This window comes from Chionomys nivalis, chromosome 9, assembly GCF_950005125.1.
Source record: "Chionomys nivalis chromosome 9, mChiNiv1.1, whole genome shotgun sequence".
Taxonomy (NCBI): Eukaryota; Metazoa; Chordata; class Mammalia; order Rodentia; family Cricetidae; genus Chionomys; species Chionomys nivalis.
In genome coordinates, this window is record NC_080094.1 from 1851238 (window position 1) to 1870661 (window position 19424).

General features: G+C 55.8%; 1 protein-coding gene across 5 annotated transcripts; it reads left to right on the forward strand.

The window, feature by feature from the left end:
* The first annotated feature begins 2919 nt into the window (after positions 1–2919).
* Hrh3 (histamine receptor H3) lies at positions 2920–7967 on the forward strand. Of its 5 annotated transcripts, none has more exons than XM_057781950.1 (3): positions 2920–3492; positions 4532–4698; positions 5969–7967. In XM_057781950.1, exons 1-3 carry the CDS (start codon positions 3243–3245, stop codon positions 6887–6889), a joined length of 1338 nt encoding a protein of 445 aa, XP_057637933.1. In that variant the 5' UTR covers positions 2920–3242; the 3' UTR covers positions 6890–7967. The 5 variants fall into 5 exon arrangements, with proteins under 5 accessions (XP_057637933.1, XP_057637935.1, XP_057637932.1 ...); XM_057781952.1 differs by having other exon boundaries at positions 3300–3488; XM_057781949.1 differs by lacking the exon at positions 2920–3492 and adding an exon at positions 3503–3808.
* Positions 7968–19424: the final 11457 nt, after the last annotated feature.

Consider the following 19424-nt stretch of genomic DNA (forward strand, 5'->3'; position numbering starts at 1 on the left):
GCCAAGGCTCCCTGTCTCCATCCTCAGGCCTTTTCCTCCAAGGCTCCTGGCTCACCAGGACACTGGGCATTGCCTCTGGCCTTGTATTCCCTTATCTAAATAAAATTCTTCTTGGGCGAATCCTTCAGGGTAGGGTGCCACACAGCCACCTTTCCTATTTATACATTGCCTTGGTCCAATTGGTGCCAGCCAAGTTCCTGAGCCTGTGTGCTTGCCAGTGAACCAGGACTACAACCCTTGAGAGGGTGAACTCTAGGTCTGTGAGTCCCTACACAGGTGACCCTACATAGAGCATTGGCTTTCAACCTTAACACTGTGACCCATTAATACAGTTCCTCACATTGTGGTGACCGCCAACCATAAGATTATTTTGTTGCTACTTTGTAACTGTAACTTTGCTACTGTTATGAATCATAATGTAAATATCTGATATGCGACCCAGAGAGGACATGACCCAGAGGTCGTGTCATAACATAGGGTGTCTGGGGGTTAATGAGGTCATGCATGCAAGCAGTGAGTCTGGCCTATAGGGGGCACACATCACCATCAGCCACTGTCCTTATTAAACCTCTGGATTAACTTAACCTCCCTACCTATTCTGGCCTCCAATTTCAGAAAAAGATTTCCAGGCTCCAAGAGATTGCGTAGCTTCCTCCCAAGATCACGCAGCTGAACCTTCCACGCTAGGGTCTGAAGTGACCCTAGCTGGGTGTCCTTATGAAGCTTGGCTTCCTCAGAGTTACTATGAGGGTGCAGGGAGCTGTAGGACGTGGGCACCCTGCCTGCTCTCCATTTGTGCTGAACATAACACACCAGCACCACAGACAGCTGTGGGGCCATGGAGTTGAAGTGTGTCCACCCAGCTGCTGGCCACCAGGGAGGGCTCTTTGTCCCAGGTGGTCCCTGGGTAGCTCTCTGGGGGTGGGCAGCAAGTAGAAACATCTACGGAGGCTTAGACAGGAGCAGTTCCTGAAGGGAAGGGAGACACACAGCAGGTGGGCCCCTGTGTTACCCAGTGCTGAGTTCTTCAAAAGGTCCCAGCTTTCACTTGTGATTTGTGGGCCAGATCAGAGTCATGACCAATGCCAGGGCAGAGCTCAGAGTGGGGCTGTGACTGACTAAGACTTTAACAAGGATTTTGCAAACTTTTATTGACTGTCTCAATCCTGTGTTGAGATGGGGACACTGAGGCTCCAACCAGTAAATGAGATCTAGAGGTACCTCTACATGCCCTCCAACTCCATCTGAGGACTCCGGGAATTCTGAACATGTCCAGTTTGTCTCACTTCGCCAGAGGTAGTTGAGGGAGCAGAACTTTGGGGGAGGTGCCGAGTAGGGCTGGTGCAATGAACTCTGCCCAGCACCACAGGAAGACTTGAAGGGCAGGGCGTGCTTGACCGTGCCCACAGGTCAGGTGGAGTTTGCTGCCCAGTTTCAGGACACATTCTATTTTGACCACTAGTTAGGTGCCTGATCCCAGCTCAGCTTCTGGAGAAGTCTGTGTGGTGAGGAGGGGAGCCTCGGGGCTTGTAATAGCAGAACAGGGAGGAATTTCTGGAGAGGCTCTGTTGGAATTCACCCCTCCCCCTGCAGGAGCTTCCGCCGCCGAAGGTGCTATTGAGGGGTAGGAACTCCTCTTTTCCAGCCCAGAGGCTGGATCATAAGAAGGCCTGTCCCCACCGCCCAAAGCTCTCCGAGGACCACTTGGAATTGGGGGAGGGGCGAGTCGCCACATGACCAGCAGCAGGCTGTCAGTGTGGGGTGCTTGGAGCAGTGCCTGGGGTCCCCCTCCCCCACAGTCACACAGACTGCCTTTCTGTCCGCTGTGAGGCATCCACTGATGTGTGCCGCTGGTGACAGAGGACAGTCGCTGCTTCCCTCTCCCTCGGGCACTGTTCCCTGTCTGCTGTCTGACGACTATTCGTGGGTCCCAGCCCGATGCCGGGTAGCTGTTTCCCTGACTATAGATGTCTGTGTGTCAGAGCGTGGGTGTGTCTGTCTATCTGCTGGAAGCTTCTCCTGCTAACTCTGTCCTTGACCTCCAGTATCTGTGTCAGAGGAGGGGGGCCGGCTCTCCTCCTCCCCCCTCCCGTGGGCACTAACGGAGCTGCCACCACCCTGGCTGCACCCAGAACTCAGCGACCTCGCTTGTCCACTGCAGCTTGACCACCCTAGTCTGAACGATCTCGGAGCATTGGTGGCCCGAACCACGCTGCTTTGTGGGTCGCCCCTCCACCCAGGGCTGCTGAGTCCTGGGTGAACGTGCTCAGCTCTGGGCTGGGTCCGCTCAGGCTCGTTTTTTCCCTTATGTAACTCCACATCTGTGTGCGCCTTGCAGGTCACCCTGGACCCTGTTCTGAGCTCTGCCTAACCACGTGGAGACTGAGACCCACAGCTCTGTGCATATGAGGCTAGAGAGAACCCCTGTCCCCGGCGACTTTTTCAGAGACCCCTCCCCAATCCTTCTTTGGACATTGCTTACCCCAGAAACCTACTTTCCCAAAGCAATATGCAGGAGGCAATCCTGGGGCGCAAGTTCCCCAGAGCTGGGGTGCAGCCATTTCCCCACCCGACCCGGGCCCTGTCCCAGGACCTCACAAGCTCAGGGGCAACGGGCAAGGGTTGGGCAGGGATCACCAGGACTGATGGCACGAGAGCGGACAGATAGCCAAAGGACCAGCTTCTAGGTTCGACCTAGACATGGCCCCCAACCCTGTGGTTGGTTAGTGCCCTGGTCGGGCTCTCCGCCAGCCGCCGTGCGCACCCGGGCAGGGGCTCTAGTCGGCCGGCGGGCACGCGGCGCTGTCCGTGGTGCTGCCCGCGCCGGGCGGGGCGGAGGCGGGACGGAGGCGGGGCGAGGGCGCCAGCCAATGGCGGGGGCTCTGAGCGGGGCGCGGGGGGCGGCGGGCCGGGCGCGGGGCGCACTCGGCTGCGCGCTGAGCTCGGGGTGCACCGACGCGCCGCGGGCGGCTGGAGCTCGGCTTTGCTCTTGCTGCAGCAGCCGCGCCATCCGCCCCACTTCGCTCAGATTTCGACCCCAGCCCCCTCTGCACCGCTCTCCGGGACTCCAACCCAGGCTCTCGTACCCGGCCCCGCGGACCATGCTCCGGGCGCCCCCCGGAAAACCGGGCTGGGTGAAGAGCCGGCAAAGACTAGGCTCCCGAGCAGGGGCCCCACCCGGCCACCCTTCTCTTGGCCCACACCCTGCCCGGTGTCCCTGAGCCGTGTAAGCCTGCTGGGCCATGGAGCGCGCGCCGCCCGACGGGCTGCTGAACGCGTCGGGCGCTTTGGCCGGTGAGGCGGCGGCCGCAGGCGGGGCGCGCGGCTTCTCGGCTGCCTGGACCGCTGTCCTGGCTGCGCTCATGGCGCTGCTCATCGTGGCCACAGTGCTGGGCAACGCGCTGGTCATGCTCGCCTTCGTGGCGGATTCGAGCCTCCGCACCCAGAACAACTTCTTTCTGCTCAACCTCGCCATCTCCGACTTCCTCGTGGGTAAAGCCCCCAGACCCCGTCCGCTGCCAGAGTCCAGGGGCGCAGAGCCCGGGCTGGGCAATGGGGCTTGGCGCTCCGACCTGGGGTGGCTTCTTAGGGTCTGGGCCTGGGGAAGGGACCTCTAGAAATCTTAGGATGGTGGGCACTGGCGAAGTTCCTCGCCTTCCGGGCCGCAGGACGGGGGCTGTAGGGATGTCCCCGGGGATGCTGCCCCAGTCGGCGGGAGTCAACAAGGCGCAAGGCGCAGCAACCGCGGGTACAGCGCTGGCTCCTGCGCCGAACCAAACAAAGGCAGCGGCGCCGGACTCAGGATGCTGTGAGGACGCTGGGCGGGGGGTGAGGGGGTGACATGGAAGGGGGATTTGGGGAGCTGTACTAGGGAAGGGGACCGTGAAGAAGGCGCGCGCGGGGGGGAGGTGAGATGAAGGAAATGCTCCTAGGAGCTCGTTCTCACGTGTCCAAGCTCTGCTCCCGACTGGGGGAGGGGGGGGCGGGGCAGGAGGTGGGGGCCGGAGCGCCAGACACCTGTTGGGGCTGCGAGCTGCTGCGTCTCCTAGACGCTGGAAGCCGGTTTGGGCGGCGAGAGCGGCTGGCGCGGCTGCAGCCAAGAACCTTTTAAGCCAAGAGAAAAATCTTTCTCGGTTTTTAAGCTGAGAAGGGAGGCTGTCCAACAGCCAGGGTAGGAATGGATGATCGGCTCCAGGACCAGACAACTCGGGAGGACATATACCCGGGTCTTTTCCTCCTTGGCGGTTGATAGGATTGGCAGGAACACAGGTTCTGGGTCCAGAGGTCCCTACGTGGAGGTCCTTCCTCCTGCCTCCAGGTCCAGGAGACATCGGTTTTGTGGAGGCTGGAGGCTGGCAGCTGCCCAGTTGCGTAGGGGCGGGGGGGGGGGGGCGGCGGATAGGGTAAATAGAATTGCTGGCCCTAGAAAGGTGGTGCTCTATGAAAGCCAGGTTCTGCCCTCTCTCCATGTGGTCCGTCGGTCTGGCTCCAAATCCTGAGCCATGGTCCCACCGCAGCTGCTCTCCCCTAGGTGCCTTCTGCATCCCGTTGTATGTTCCGTATGTGCTGACGGGCCGCTGGACCTTCGGCCGGGGCCTCTGCAAGCTGTGGCTGGTGGTCGACTACCTGCTGTGTGCCTCCTCAGTCTTCAACATCGTGCTGATCAGCTATGACCGATTCCTGTCCGTCACTCGAGCTGTGAGTTCTGGGATGTGGGCATTCGAGTTTACTCTGTGTGTCGGGGGCACTGGACCGGGAATGGCTGCTTCTGAGCTGTAGGCAGATGCCTGGTGGGCTTGCTCCCTTTTGACATGTGAGCCAATTTTCAGTGACCATTAACGGCCAGCAGTACTAGCATGGGACAGGAGGTTAGCTTGGAATCCCATAGCCTTGCAGGAAGGGGTGCCGGTGTACAGCTTCTGTCCTGGGTATGTCCAGAATCCCTGGAACTGAGGGAGGGTCTTCATCCTTCCTGCTTTTGTGTATACGAAAGTGTACACACAGCCCCAGGAAGGCCGGTCACAAGCTCCACTGGTGTTGAGTGGGTCCGGCAGCTGTTGCTTCATCGTTTCTCCTTGATGGCTCACTCACCTTAGGTCTTATCAGGGGCAGCCTAAGGATTGACTTGCAAAGTGCACCAGTATGAAGCCCTCTTGAGCCTCCCTAGGTTCCTTCTTCCAACCCTTGACCCACTGAGAGAGTGGTGCAATCACAGGGTTATTGTGATGGGAGCCCAGTATAGAGCTGGCATGTGGCAGGTGTGCCCCAGACCTGTGGTTAGCACAAGCTTTGATTGTTGGTCTTGTGGTTTCCAAGGTGGCCATCAAGGACACTTCTTTCAGCTGTTTCACTGAGACTCCATAGCAGGATTGTTGCCCCCTTGTGCACCCTGCCTCTTGTTTACTGGTTGCACTTGGAGACTAGATGCGCTGCTTCTCGGAAAAGATTAGCTGACCCCACCTCGCCACCTTTTCTAGGCATTCTCCTTCTAGAAAAGGGTGTGGGTAGGGGGGTGGTCTCCAGCACTGGGCCAGCTGGCAGTTTCCTTTCTGTATTCCCAGCTCCACTAGTGGAGGAAAGGAAGTACTAGAACAGAGACAGGGCAAAGTCAGCATGACTAGCCGCTGAAGAGGGCTGTGGCCCTTGCAAGAAGCAAGAATCAGAAACAGTTGCATGTGGTTCCTGGGTGTGGCAAATGCTAATCTGGGTGCTGGTGGTCAGTAACCAGAGGCAGGACCCCATGGAGCTTGGAGCTGGTTGGGCATGGTAAAGAGGTGAGATTCTGGTCGGCTGTGAGTGGCTCTGGGTCTCTGGGAGAGAGGCAGAGCACCCATCAGCCAGGGGACACAGGCAAGGGAGGGCTTGTGGAGAGAAGAGCCATGGCACCTTGCTCACGGCCGACATGGAGTCCCAGAGGCTGCTCTGAGCTTCCACTTCCTGACCTCTTGATCTGTACGACCCCCTGCAGGTCTCCTACCGGGCCCAACAGGGGGACACACGGCGGGCGGTGCGGAAGATGGCGCTCGTGTGGGTGCTGGCCTTCCTGTTGTATGGGCCTGCCATCCTGAGCTGGGAGTACCTGTCTGGTGGCAGCTCCATCCCTGAGGGCCACTGCTACGCTGAGTTCTTCTACAACTGGTACTTTCTCATCACGGCCTCTACCCTCGAGTTCTTCACGCCCTTCCTCAGTGTCACCTTCTTCAACCTCAGCATCTACCTGAACATCCAGAGGCGCACCCGCCTCCGGCTCGACGGGGCCCGTGAGGCTGGTCCAGAACCCCCACCTGACGCCCAGCCCTCACCACCTCCAGCTCCTCCCAGTTGCTGGGGCTGTTGGCCAAAAGGGCATGGGGAGGCCATGCCACTGCACAGGTATGGGGTGGGTGAGGCAGGCCCCGGTGTTGAGGCTGGGGAGGCTGCTCTCGGGGGTGGCAGTGGTGGGGGTGCCGCTGCCTCACCCACCTCCAGCTCCGGCAGCTCCTCGAGGGGCACTGAGAGGCCACGCTCACTCAAAAGGGGCTCCAAGCCATCAGCATCTTCAGCATCCCTGGAGAAACGCATGAAGATGGTGTCCCAGAGTATCACCCAGCGCTTCCGGCTGTCACGGGACAAGAAGGTGGCCAAATCGCTTGCCATCATTGTGAGCATCTTTGGGCTCTGCTGGGCCCCATATACACTCCTAATGATCATCCGGGCTGCCTGCCACGGCCACTGCATTCCCGACTACTGGTACGAGACGTCCTTCTGGCTCCTGTGGGCCAACTCAGCCGTTAACCCTGTCCTCTACCCGCTGTGCCATTACAGCTTCCGCAGAGCCTTCACCAAGCTCCTCTGCCCCCAGAAGCTCAAGGTCCAGCCCCACGGCTCTCTGGAGCAGTGCTGGAAGTGAGCTGCCGCTCCACCCTTCCGTGGCCGTGGCCTGGCACTTGTTTCGTGGGCCCTGCCTTGTCTGTGGCCACTCTAAATGCCATGACAGCCTCTTAGATCATCAACCATCTTGCAGTGGGGGAGCCTGGTAGGCTAGCCAGGGGGCCCTTGCTGGTGGAACTGGAGCGTGCTGGCCGGCTCTGCCACCACATGCTCCTTCACCAGAAGAGACAATTCAGGGGTCCCAGGCATGTGTTCCGCCTCCACAGACAGTGCTGTGCTAGTGGTGCCCGTGGTGTCCCCTTGTGCACACTTAGTGGCTGGTGTCCTCTCTGATGCAAACCTTGGTGTGTGCTCCAGGCTCCTGCCCCAGCAGTGTGCCCTGCATGTGCACACACCCGCCGCACACCCGCCATACACTGTAACACCTTCCCTCTTCCAGACAATCTGGGGACGATGCCCTTTGCTGCCTCTGTCTCCTGCTTAAGCCCAGAGCCTAGTTCCTTTGTCCCTCTCCCTTCAACTCTTTGCCCCACAAAGTGGCAAGTGCCCCCAGGAACCTTGAAGCCTTTCTCTGCTTTTCCATTCTGGATGTTTTCAGAAAGATGGAAGAGAAGAAAACACGTCTGTGAACTTGATGTTCCTTGGATGTTTAATCAAGAGAGACAAAATTGCCGAGGAGCTTGGGGCTGGATTGGCAGGTGTGGGCTCCCACGCCCTCCTCCCTCAGTGCTGCAGCTTCCGGCTGAGCCGCGCCAGCTGCTTCTGCCCCCCTCCTCCAAGGCTTGGGACGATGGCCCTACTGGCAGTGATGCCTGTTCAGCTGGCCAAAGCCTGCCCTGCTTGCCCCATCTGTGCGATCAGAATTTGAGGGTGGGTGCATGGGTTGTTGGGCAGAAGAGTTCGTGACTGTGCCCTGAGGGCCCCGGGGCTTACAGGGGAGTGGGCAGGAGAGCAGGCTGGGGATACCTGGGAGGATCGCTTTGCCTTGTCCTGTGTACCCACCTCAGACTTCTGCATGCTCTGCTGTCTTTGTGCCCTGGTGTGCTGCCTCTGCCAATGTGAAGACACAATAAAGTGTATTTTTTTATTGGTGCTGACTTTTGAGGATTTTGTGGGAGTAGCAGCTATTGTTCAGGGTTCCAATTGGAGGCCCCATGGAGACAGAAATGTGACCTTGGTGTTCTAACTGGGGAACTAGGTGGGAGAACCCAGGCTGTCGCCCCAGGGTTTCGTTCCCGCAAAGGACAATTCCCAGCACAAAACTCCTGAAGGACTTGTAGGGCAGAGCCCCAGCTGGTGCCCCTTTCCAGGAGGGTAACACAGTACTGGGATGGCTCACATATGCCTTCAGAATCCAGGTGGGCAGCACCAACGTAGCCAGTCTGTTCCAGGACAGTGGCTCAGCTTTCTTGACAGAACCTGTTCATCATCATGGCCCTGACTTTACACGTTGGTCTCCCGGCTGTGTTCTGGCAGGACACAGGCCGCAGGAAGAGCCTTGGCCATGCTCCGTGCTTCAAGAGAAGCTTGGGAAAGTGGTAGCAAAGGAGCTGATGTGACCAGAGAGGGCTTCTGGGGTTATGAGGACTGAAACTGGACTCGCGGAGACTGAGAGATGGTTGGAAGTTAGGGGCAGTAGGAAGAAGACAGGATGGAGAGGGGGGTGATTCCGCTTTCAGTGGACAGCCTTAGGGCTAGCCTCAGCACCCAGAACAGGACAGCCTGTCCTTCGGGTCGCCTCACCCCCACCTTGATCTTCAGAGCTTTCTCACCTCTGAGCAGGGCAGGAACTTGCCACCATAGCCTCACTGTAGCGAGGGTCACCACACACAAGCAAAGCTCCACGGTAGCTCAGTGCTGCACAGGGGAGCATCCGCAGAGCTCTCTCCTCCTCCAGATGTTCTCCCTGCAGCTGTGCCTGCACTTGTCTTTCCCAGCTATTTGACAACTCCCAAAAGGCAGGACACCCCCCCCCACACACACACACACCTTTCTCTCTCTGGATTTGAGAGAGATCCTCTGGGCTCAAGCAGGACCTTCTTCCTCAGTCCAATCTCTAGGGTCCCTCCTTAGTCACTAGAGTGTGGAGTGAGCCTGGGGACTCTGGACCCTCCTTCACAGCCCTTGTCCCCTGCCTCACCGGGCCCTATTCTGGGCTGTTGGGAGTGCTGAGAGTGGATGCCACATTCTTTACTCAGCATCCTCCCCATCTTGTCCCTGAGAGCTGAGAGGTTTTGTGGCTCCCCCAGCAGGCTGACACTAGCTCCCTCACCCTTCACCGGGGCCTGGCCTCCCCAGCGGGTGTCTGTCCCCAAAGCCCTGAGAGATCTGGGGAAGGACAAAGACTGCTCTCTCCAGCGACGGGCACTTCCAGCATAGCCAGCGCCCAAGCTGCCCCTCCACCCGGCCCTACTAAATGGCTACAAATTGGAGGATAAAAGCACAGGCTTTCAAGCAATTTTGCCTTCAATCTCTGGAAACTGCCGCTCCCGGAGTCGCTGTGTGAGGACGGAGGAGGAGAGAAGAAAGACACGGAGTCTATTGGGCCCGAGTCTGCAGCAAACAAACAGGCAGAGGGGGCCTTCTGCAGTCCCAGCCTGGAGGATGCGGAGCTGTGCTGGGACTCAGCGGGGCAGCTGTTGTTTACTGGGCACCTACTGTGCACTGGTACCAGGGAGGTGGGTTGCCCACAAAGCAGCACAGATGTGGGCCCTGAGCCAGAGGTGGCAGAGGACCCTTGAGATAAGCCGTAGAGGACCAGCTATCCAAGATGGAACAGACATCTATTTGGATTATAAATCAGGGCCATGGCCAGGTTGAGGGCCACCCGGAGGAGTGAGGCTCAGAGGCAGCAGGGTCCCGTAGGTGCTGACACTGGCTGACACTGGTGGGTGATGGCAGAAGTCAGTCATCTCTTCACCTTTGACACTGGCTCTGAAGATGCCGCACAGGGAAAAGGTCCTGACACATACTAGCTGGGAACCTTCCCAGACTAAAGGAAGAGCCTAAGCTACTGGGGGCCCCATCAGGTAAACCCAGTCCTCTCCTTCACAAATGGAGAGATGAGTCAGAGCCAGGGCTGTGAGTCGGGGTGGCTGGGGTCTCCTTGGTAAGGCTTCCAGAGTCATAGGGCCACCCCTCAGTCCTCCATCCCACCCCAGGGCTTCTGGATAGGTTCCAGGATGTGTGGAACATTTCACCCGCAACTAGCAACGCTCCTGCTGGGTGCTAGTCAGAGTAAGCACCCTGTGTCCTCATAGGGACCCCTCAGTACTGTGCACATTCTCCGTCCAGATGTGGCCCATGTCACACATCAGCAGTTGGCGAGGAGCCAGAATTTGGAGCCAAGCCTGATGTGGAACCCACACTCCTTCCACTCCATTGCTTCCTCACTGAGCAGGACTGTGTTTCAGATACCATGGGACAGCAGGGGCTGAGCCATCTGCAGGAGGACAGCATCCAAGCTCCTATGACCTTAGCGCATAGCGGCTGGCAGGGGTTGTCCCAGGATGGGAAGGAAAAGCAGGGTGTTTGAGGAAGGCTCTGTTGCTCTTAACACAAAGCATCTGTTGTTGAGATTTTAAGATGGGGATTTATGCAGCTCAGGCTGGCTTCCAATTCATTATGTAGTTGAGGATGGCCTTGAACTTCTGATCCTCCTGCCTCTACCTTCTGGTGATAGCACTGGGAATGGAGCTCAGAGCCTCAAGTACACCAAGCAAGCACTCACCAGAGGGCAGAGTTACCCCTCCAGTCCTTGCTGAGCTGGGTGGTGGCTGCACACACATTTAATCCTAGCACTCAGAAGGCACAGGCAGAAGAATTTCTGAGTTTGAGGCCAGTTGTCTAGAGAGCGAGTTCTAGGATGGCCAGGACTACACAGAGAAATCCTGTCTCAACCCTTCCAAACAAACAAAACAATCAAACAACAAAACCCTGCACTTGCTGGATGCTCATTGCATACCCTCTGCTGAGCTGGGACAAGGAGTCAAGAAAGCAGCCGCTGTCTTCCCTGGGCAGCAGCTGAGTCAGTGCCGCGGGGAAGAAAAGGGAGGAACAGTGGAGTCAAGGCTCAGTTGCCCAGGTGGTAGAGAAGTGTGCTTCAAACAGACACTGAGACTTTGAGACCAAGAGTTGCCTCAGCCTCCCCAGCTGGTCTGTGCTGAGGGTAAAAGTAAAACCTACCCATCTTAAGGGAGTACCCAGTCCTCCACCTGCCCATGCCAGTGTGTATGAGCAAGCAGGTGGGGGTGGGGCGTCGGGGGTCCTAGGCTCTCTCCTCTGCAGCTTGGGCTCAGTAGCTTGGGCATCACTTGGATACGCAGTCAGGAAGGGCTCTCCTGCCCCCACTTGCCCGTCTACCACCCACCAGCAGGAAGTGGCTCCTGGGCACTGCAGGTCTCCTGTCATTACTACAATCGCTCCGTGGTTGGCAGTGCCCGCACCTGCTGTCAGTGGGTAGTGCCACCCTAACCAGTCATTAAGTGCTTGGGTCCCAGCTCCCTGCAGGAAGGCAAACTTCCAGGGGTGGGAACTGGTTAGGGAAGGGCCCACCGTCTGTACCTGTACCCGCCTTCCCACAGCTTCTCTCTGTCTCGACCCCACAGTGGGGCAAACACAAGATCAGGAGTGGCTGGCAGGATGGGGAGTCGAGTCCAGACTGGCTGTTTCCTAGCTGTGTGGCCCCAGCAGGTCCCTCAGCCCCAGGACCAAAAAGCCCTTCCTTTCCCTGGGGTCTAATGAGTACAAAGGGACTTCTCAATCTTGATGCTATGGCCTTAAGGTGCATGGATGACCGCAACTGAGGTGGGGACACCCCGACTCTAAAGGAGGCTTTGGCTGTACAGAGGCCAGGAAAAACCTGCCTGTACTTGGGTCATCATGGTACCAGTCCAAGGACTGTGCCCAGATCACAAGGACGCCAAGGGCAGCTTTGGGTAGCTACACCGTGCCCCAGACCCTACTCTGAGACCTTTTCTTAAACGCTAGTTCTCCAATACAATGACTTCTATTGTTCCCGTTTTACAGATGCAGAAGCTGCGACACCGAGGGAGGGGTTAGGCGACTTCACATTTCACAGCTGAGAAAAGGTTGAGCCTCAGATGGCTCCTTCTGGGCTTACTTCTCAAGTAATTTATCGTCCAGGGCTTACCTTCTCGTATCTCTCTTGAGCCTAACCTGAGAGGCCCTCCACAGAACCGGTTCTTCCTTGCATTCAGTTCTGTGGGGCCACAGGCAGAGGCAGGGGGTGCAGAACTCCAGGGTCATTTTTGACTACACAGTGCATTGAAGCCAGCCTTGGCCACTTGCAGCTTTGTCACGCAACCAAATGAAATCAAGAGAGGGAGTCGGGTGTGGTTTATGCCTGTAATTCTAGCCCTTGGGGAGTCTAAGGCAGAAGGCTCATCTTAGCACTTTGTGAGTTCAAGGCCAGCCTAGTCTACAGAGCGAGTTCCAGGACAGGTTCCAAAGCTACACAGAGAAAGAAATAAACAAATAAAGGAAGGAAGGAAGCAAAGAGAATAAAACAAGACCCAAATCCTGGGTGCAAATGTTAAACACTGCAGCTCCACTGGCATCTGGGGATGCAGTGCCTTGACATGAGCTACAATAGGCAGCTCTGCTCGCAACCCATGGTTGGTCTAACTCACTGCCAGTGGGGCTCCTAGGCAGACAGCTCATATTTCTGGTGTCTCCAACACCCCGGGGTCTCAGTTGCAGTTTGGGCTTCACCCCCACAGCTTCACCTATAGCCTTCTTGAGGACTTCGGTTGTCTTAAGCTGTTTTCTTCTTTAGACAGGTCTCCCTCTGTAGCCCAGGCTCATGACAACTCTTCCGCCTCAGTCTTCCAAATGCTCAGGTCACTATGTTCAGCCCCAAATTCCTGCTGCAAACCTGGCTAAAAGCAGCCAGCAATATTCACGCCACAACCCCAAAGGCTGAGCGGGTTGAGACTTCATGAACTAATCCTTTATTTTGATTCACTCTCACATAAAGAATCAAGGCAGAGCAAAATATAGACAAATTCCTGGCCAGAATATATATAAATGATGACTTGTGCAGACCCCATAGTCTTCATATCTTCCCAAAATATCGTCAGGACAATCTCCTATACCTACTTCCTTCCGTCATTCTGCCCTGTGAGCTCCCATCACAATGGCCTAGTAGAAGGCACACTCAGAGCTTGGCACAGTGCTGCACAGCTATAATCTGTGCTCATGAGGCAGAGGCAGGAGGATCTCTGTAAATCTGAAGCCAGTCTGGTCTACAGAGCGAGTCCCAGGCTGTCTAGGGCTACATAGTGAGACTCTGTCTCAGACAAAGAGAGATTACTGACCCAGTGGTTTGACGTGGGAGTGTCATATCAATCTGTTGATTTCATTGGTTAAGTAATAAAGAAACTGCTTGGCCCTCATAGGTTAAAACATAGGTGGGTGGAGTAAACAGAATAGAATGCTGGGAGGAAGAGGAAGTGAGCTCAGATGCAGGGCAGCTCCTCTGAGAGACAGACGCCATGCTCTCCTCTCCAGAGCAGATGCGATGAAACTCCAACCCAGGATGGACGTAGGCTAGAATCTTCCCGGTAAGTGCACCTTGGGTGTTACACATATGAACAGAAATGGGTCAAGCAGTGTTTAAAAGAATACAATTTAGCCGGGCGGTGGTGGCGCACGCCTTTAATCCCAGCACTCGGGAGGCAGAGGCAAGCGGATCTCTGTGAGTTCGAGACCAGCCTGGTCTACAGAGCTAGTTCCAGGACAGGCTCCAAAGCCACAGAGAAACCCTGTCTCGAAAAACCAAAAAAAAAAAAAAAAGAATACAATTTGTGTGTTTTTATTTCGGGTCATAAGCTAGCTAGGCAGCCATGAGCCGGGCTGTGGGAAGAGGCCCACAGCTCCTACTACAGTGGTTTGCTCTTCTAATCCCAGCACTTGGGAAGAGGAGGCAGGAGGATTGCTGCAATATAAAGCCAGCTTGGGCCACAGAGAGACCCTGTTTGAATAAAATGAAAGAAGACAAGCTCATCTTTCACAGTTCTAGGGCTTCTCTAGCCCACATCTCCAAACTTCCAGATTCTTCCTATAGACTCCGTAGAAACTCTTTAGTTGCCCTAAAGGCTTATGGGCTGGGTGTAGTCACAGTGACAACCCCACTTCTCTGGCACCATCTTTTGGTAACAGGTACACTGGTGTCACTGTAAAAGAACACCTGACAAAAGCAACCGAAGGGAAGAAGGACTGAGCTGTTCCAAAGGTTTAGTGTGTACTCACTCCTCTTGATAGCTGGGCGGACATCATCAAGGAGTGCCTTTTTATTTTATTTATTTAAAAGATTTGTTTATTATGTATACAGTGTTCTACCTGCCTGTGTGGATGCCTGCAGGTCAGAAAAGGGCACCATATCTCATTACAGATGGTTGTGAGCCGCCCCGCAGTTGCTGGGAATTGAACTCAGGACCTCTGGAGGAGCAGCCAGTGCTCTTAAGTGCTGAGCCATCTTTCCGGTCCTGAGTGTCATTTTCAGTAGCCAGGAATCAGATAGAGAGAAAGGCTGTGGCCATGTATAACTTCAAATGTTCCCTAGTGCTTTAAAAAGACATTTTATATTCAAATCATAAAAGGAAGACACAACAATGAGGAGGAGGAGCCACAGACTTTCTCCAGTTCCATAACCTAGATCCAACACCCCTTAACCCACTGTGAGCTCCAACAGCCCGTCCACGGCGCGCGGCTTGCACTAATGAGGCTTCTCACCCGGCAGTGCCACCATGAGGGCAGGTGTCTTAGCAGAGGAAAGCAGTTGCTGGACCATCCCATCAGACACCAGGAAGGCAGCAGTTGCAAGCAGTTTTTGTCTCTGGGCTCCCTCCCGGGCCCATCTCTCAGCAAGCAGCTCTGAGCACAGCTGAAGACCAGGTGACCACTGCAGCTGGGCCCTCTTCCAGAGATGCTCCCTAAACTCTTCCTTTTGAGGTTTCTGCAGATCCACATGCTGTGGCACATATAAAATTCCCTTTACCTGGTTCCCGGTAGAACCTCAGGCAGGATGCCCAGCAGCTGCAGGGCCAAGCTAGCAGCCTGACATCTGCTTCAGCATTTTCCCATCCCTTCCCATCCCGTGTACGTGCATGTCATGTGAGCTCGGTTCTGCATGGCTAACCTGGCACTGCGGGGTAGTATCAACATGAAATCCCATTTGCTCATCCTCAAGTGCCCGTTCAGTGGCATCAAGTGCACTCATGCTGGCAGCCGCCACTGTCTGCTTCAGGAACACGTTTTGTTTCTAGACAGGGTTGATGCGTAGTCCAGGATTCATCTTCTTGCCTCAACCTCTTAGCTGCTGGGACTATAGGTAGGTTTTGCTGTGCCTGGATCGCAACAATGCTTTCATTTTCTCACTGGTGCCCGATATTGGCCAAACACCAAGTTCTAAGCTGTTTTTCACACATGTAGACTCTGAGTATCAGTCCTGCGGCCTGCCCCCGACCACCTGGGCTGCTTCTCTAGTTCTGGTGGTCAGTTAGGATCTTGAGGATATCTGGGTTTAGAGTGGTACCCTTAAAAAGAGAATAAGTCTGGTGTGGTCTCTCACACCTGAAATACCAGTACTTGGAAGGCTGAGGCAGGAGAATTCTGCATTTGAGGTTATCCTGAGCTACAGAGTAAGACCCTGTCCACAAAGGGGGGCAGGGAGAGGAGAGAAGGGTAGAGGGGCAGGGAGGGAGAGCAGGGTAGAGGGGCAGGGAGGGAGATGGTCCATCAAGACGGAAGCAGGGATTACAGTAACGCAGGCACAAGGCAAGGTCCCCTGGCACCGACTCTGCAAAGGTCCTTCCCAGAGTCTTAAGAGGCAAGGCTCCCTGACACCCGCCAACCCAGATTTCTGGTCTTGTCTTATACGTAGACAGTTCATCTCTGTCCCACACTACTTCTTGGGTCTCTATCTCTGCTGGGCTTCTCCACCAGAGTAGGCCCAGGTTGTGTGTGTGGGGGGCATTGTGGGCCCAGATAGCAGAGTGTGAGCCTTGAAGGCCCAGCCAGTGTCTCCTTGTTGGTCAGGGCAGACATGGGGCACCCAGACAGGAACGGTGGGGGCCAGGCTGTACTTATCAGCGGCAGCCAACGTCCCATGCCATCTGCCATCCAGTCATTTCCCGTGACATGCGTCAGCACGGAGGGAAACCTGGTGAGGTTCTAACTGGTTGGGAAGCCTGCAGCACCCCTTAGTTCTATTTCAACAAAAGCAGGAAAGATAGGGCAGGGGGCTCTACGTGCAGAGAAGGAAACAAAGTGGAAGAGGAACCCTACAACTTGACAGACCTGGCTATGAGGATGAGCTGATAGCAAGGCTCTTTCCTGGTATATCCCTGAAGCCCCGCAGGAGCTGGAGGCTTGGGTCCTGGAGTGGCAGGTCTGAGCGGGGAGCAGAGCCAAAGGTTGGGAAACCTAGGGGAACTCTGTACCCCAGATATTGGGCTCCATCCTCAGTCCTGCTTCCTAACCAGTCAGGCGGCACAGATGCCACAGGCAACCAGTGGCAGATGACTGTCAACAGGAGACAGACTGTGGAGCCCCAGCAAAGGCAGGCTACACCTCACAGGCAAATGTGCCAGGAGGGAGCACCCAGGAGCAGAGAAAAGCTGGCTTGCTGTGGTGTCTGGGAAATGTCACTAGTCCATGGGGACAGGTGTTAGAAGATGGGAGGAATCCAGAAACATAGGAGAGACTGGGAAATAACACGGGGCAGATGTGTGCTCCAGACAGCTGGCCACGGCACAGCAGCCCCTCTCTGCCCCCAGTGCCCGGATGTGTGCTCCAGACAGCTGGCCACAGCACAGCAGCCCCTCTCTGCCCCAAACAGTTATCGGGAGCCCAAACAACTCTTTGGAAATGGCCAAAAGAGAAGCATGGCATTCAGCTTGGAGCAGGGAAGGGATGCTACTGTCTCTCAAGTGAGCCTGGGACCTGTCCCTGCAGTCATCCCACACCCACACGCACTCACTAGCTACCTTGTTGGGGTCAGAGCCACTGAGGGTGCTGGGGAACAGCCTACAACCGTAGGCCCTACACTGGAGGCCATCACAGCTCCATGCTGCCTGTGGTCCTTCCATGAAACAAGGCAGCCGTAGCCACCTCAGAGACGGCACAGTAGGCATCTGTTAAGATGCTGTTACACAGCCGGGCATAGAGGTGCGCTTGATAGGCAGAGGCAGGTGGATCTCTGAGTCTGAGGCCAGCATAATCTACAGAGCTAGTTCCAGGATAGACAGGGCTACACAGAGAAACCCTGTCTCGAAACCCCACCGCACCTTAAAAAAAAAAAAAAAAAAAAAAAAGCTTCTGCTGCCAGGTAACTGACCACCACTGGGCCCGACTTATGGGGAGTCCAGTGGAGGTAAAGTCTGTGGGAACAGGTGGACTGGGCTGTGAGCAACTTGGGGAGGGGGAATTGCCACTGCAGACAGTGGTTTCTTCTGGGAATGGAACTGTGTTGAAAATAGGTGGTGAGATGGTTGCACAACCTTGGACGGCTTACACACACGTGGTGGCACTGTGAACTATTTGAAAACAGGGTCTCATGTAGCTCAGGGTGGTTTCAAACTGGAATTGGAACTGAGGATGTGACCTTGAACTTCTGATCCTCCTTTCAAATACAACCACAGCATGTACCACCGCCCATCACTACTTCACGTGTCTTGCTGCAGATGGAACTCAGAGCCTGGCATATGCCAAGCAAGTGCTTTGCCACCATGCCACACCACAGCCTGAAACAGTACAATCTTTGTTTTTCTTTTACGTGTATGGGTGTTTTGCCTGCAAGTATAGCATGCAGTGTCCTTGAAGGCCAGAAGAGGGCACTGGATCCCTCAACAGGAATTACAGACTGCTTTCAGTTTCCAGGTGGGTGCTGGGAACTGAACTCTGGTCCCCTTGAAGGGCATAAGTGTTCTTACCAGCTGACCTGCCAGCCCTCCCCTCCCCCTTTACTTATTTTGTGTATGGGTGTTTCCCCTACATGTATGTGTGCACTGTGTGCATGCAGCAACGGCATGACCTGCAGACACTTATCTGGAAGATGGAACCGGAGCCTGTGGGGAGATGACAGCAGCTGGGGAGGAGCCCCGCTTCAGAAACAAGCCCGGGGGCGGTCCCAGGATGATGAGCAAATGCGCTCTGGGCATGGTTCTGGGGAAGGCTTTCTGGCGTTCCTCAGTAGCCTGTGTAACTGAGTCTGGACTGAGGACTGTTGTGGTTCCCACGACTCGGCCGCTCTGAGGAGTCAGCCCACCCCCGGTCTCCAGGCCCTAGGGAGGCGCTCTGAGGTCTCCAGAGCACGGCGGCCGCAAAGATGAAAGCCAGTGGTGGATAATTAATGCTCTCAGGCCTGGCCTGACTACAAAACCCTTTTTGGTGGACTGAAAGAGAAAGCCACAGACATGAGACCCGCCCTGGCCTCGCGAACACCAGGACCTTTGAAATTATAAGACATTAGAATAAAGCTTTGCGGAAAAGGACCCCGTGTTCCAGCTGCAGATCACAACAGAATTGCTCCGGAAAGCTGAGGGCAGGCTTGCTGCTGCAGCAGCCCCACCCCAATATCCAGAGGGACACTTGTCCGTGTGCCAGAAGCATGACTAGCCTCACTCTAGGGCAGGGGTCCCCCGAAAAGATGGGCCTTTTTGTTTCCATTTGTCTCTTCATTGTACGTCTAAGGGCCATATTAGGGCATCAGCTTCCCTGGGGGAACATTCTGGGACATATGGTCCCTAGCCCGTGCCAGCTGGGGTCACTCTCCAAAGTGCAGTGCCTGGAGGAGTAGAGGTCCCTCCTGCGGAAACAGGCCCGTGTTGACTCACAGGGCAGGGCAGAGCGGTGACAGCACCTGTCACCAGGGACAGGTCCCCTGCCATTCTTTCACACACCTCGCTGAGTTGAGGCTACCTATCAGGAATAATGTCAGAAATTCAAGGTTCGCATCTCCCTTGGTTGACAACATGCTGGCGCATCACGGATGCACAGCCAGAGGCTGCGTGCCTGGTCGGATATTGGGTGCATTCAGTCGTGAAGCTCAAGGCTGCCTTGGTGTTCAGCCCCCACAGAGCTCAGCACAGCGTTCTGGGAACAACAGGGAAGGAGCTGGCCCTCGCTGTTCTCCTCAGTCAGCTGGCACTGGGGAACAAAGTATGGCCACGGCACCCTGCCTTTCTGACATGCTGGCCCAGTAGCCAGCATCGGGGCTCTGCAGGACCCCCACAAGGAGACCAAAGGCTGCTCTGTCGCAAATGCTGCCATGCATGAGAAGCCCAGCCGTGGCTCTGCTGCTGTTGCGTTTGCCCAGACCGCCTGGCAGCAGTGTTTGCTACCTTCAGCCAGCAGCACTGTCCTCCTACTAATGAGGTGTTAATTAGCACAAATGAGTCAACCTCAGCAAAGCAGGCAGCAAGGGTGACAGGCACACCAAGCACTGGGAGTCATCCAGGTACCAGGTGGCACAGAATACTCTATACCCTAGGCCAGAGGGTAGGGGCAGTTTAGGAGTATGCCTGAAATTG

Excerpts from the sequence above, each read along its gene's own strand:
- Hrh3 (XM_057781949.1), top strand. The coding sequence starts at position 3,553 with ATGGGGCTTGGCGCTCCGACCTGGGGTGGCTTCTTAGGGTCTGGGCCT. Across the intron at positions 3,809-4,531 it reads GGCGCCGGACTCAGGATGCT|GTGCCTTCTGCATCCCGTTG; the intron begins GTGAGGACGCTG and ends GCTCTCCCCTAG. Across the intron at positions 4,699-5,968 it reads TCCTGTCCGTCACTCGAGCT|GTCTCCTACCGGGCCCAACA; the intron begins GTGAGTTCTGGG and ends GACCCCCTGCAG.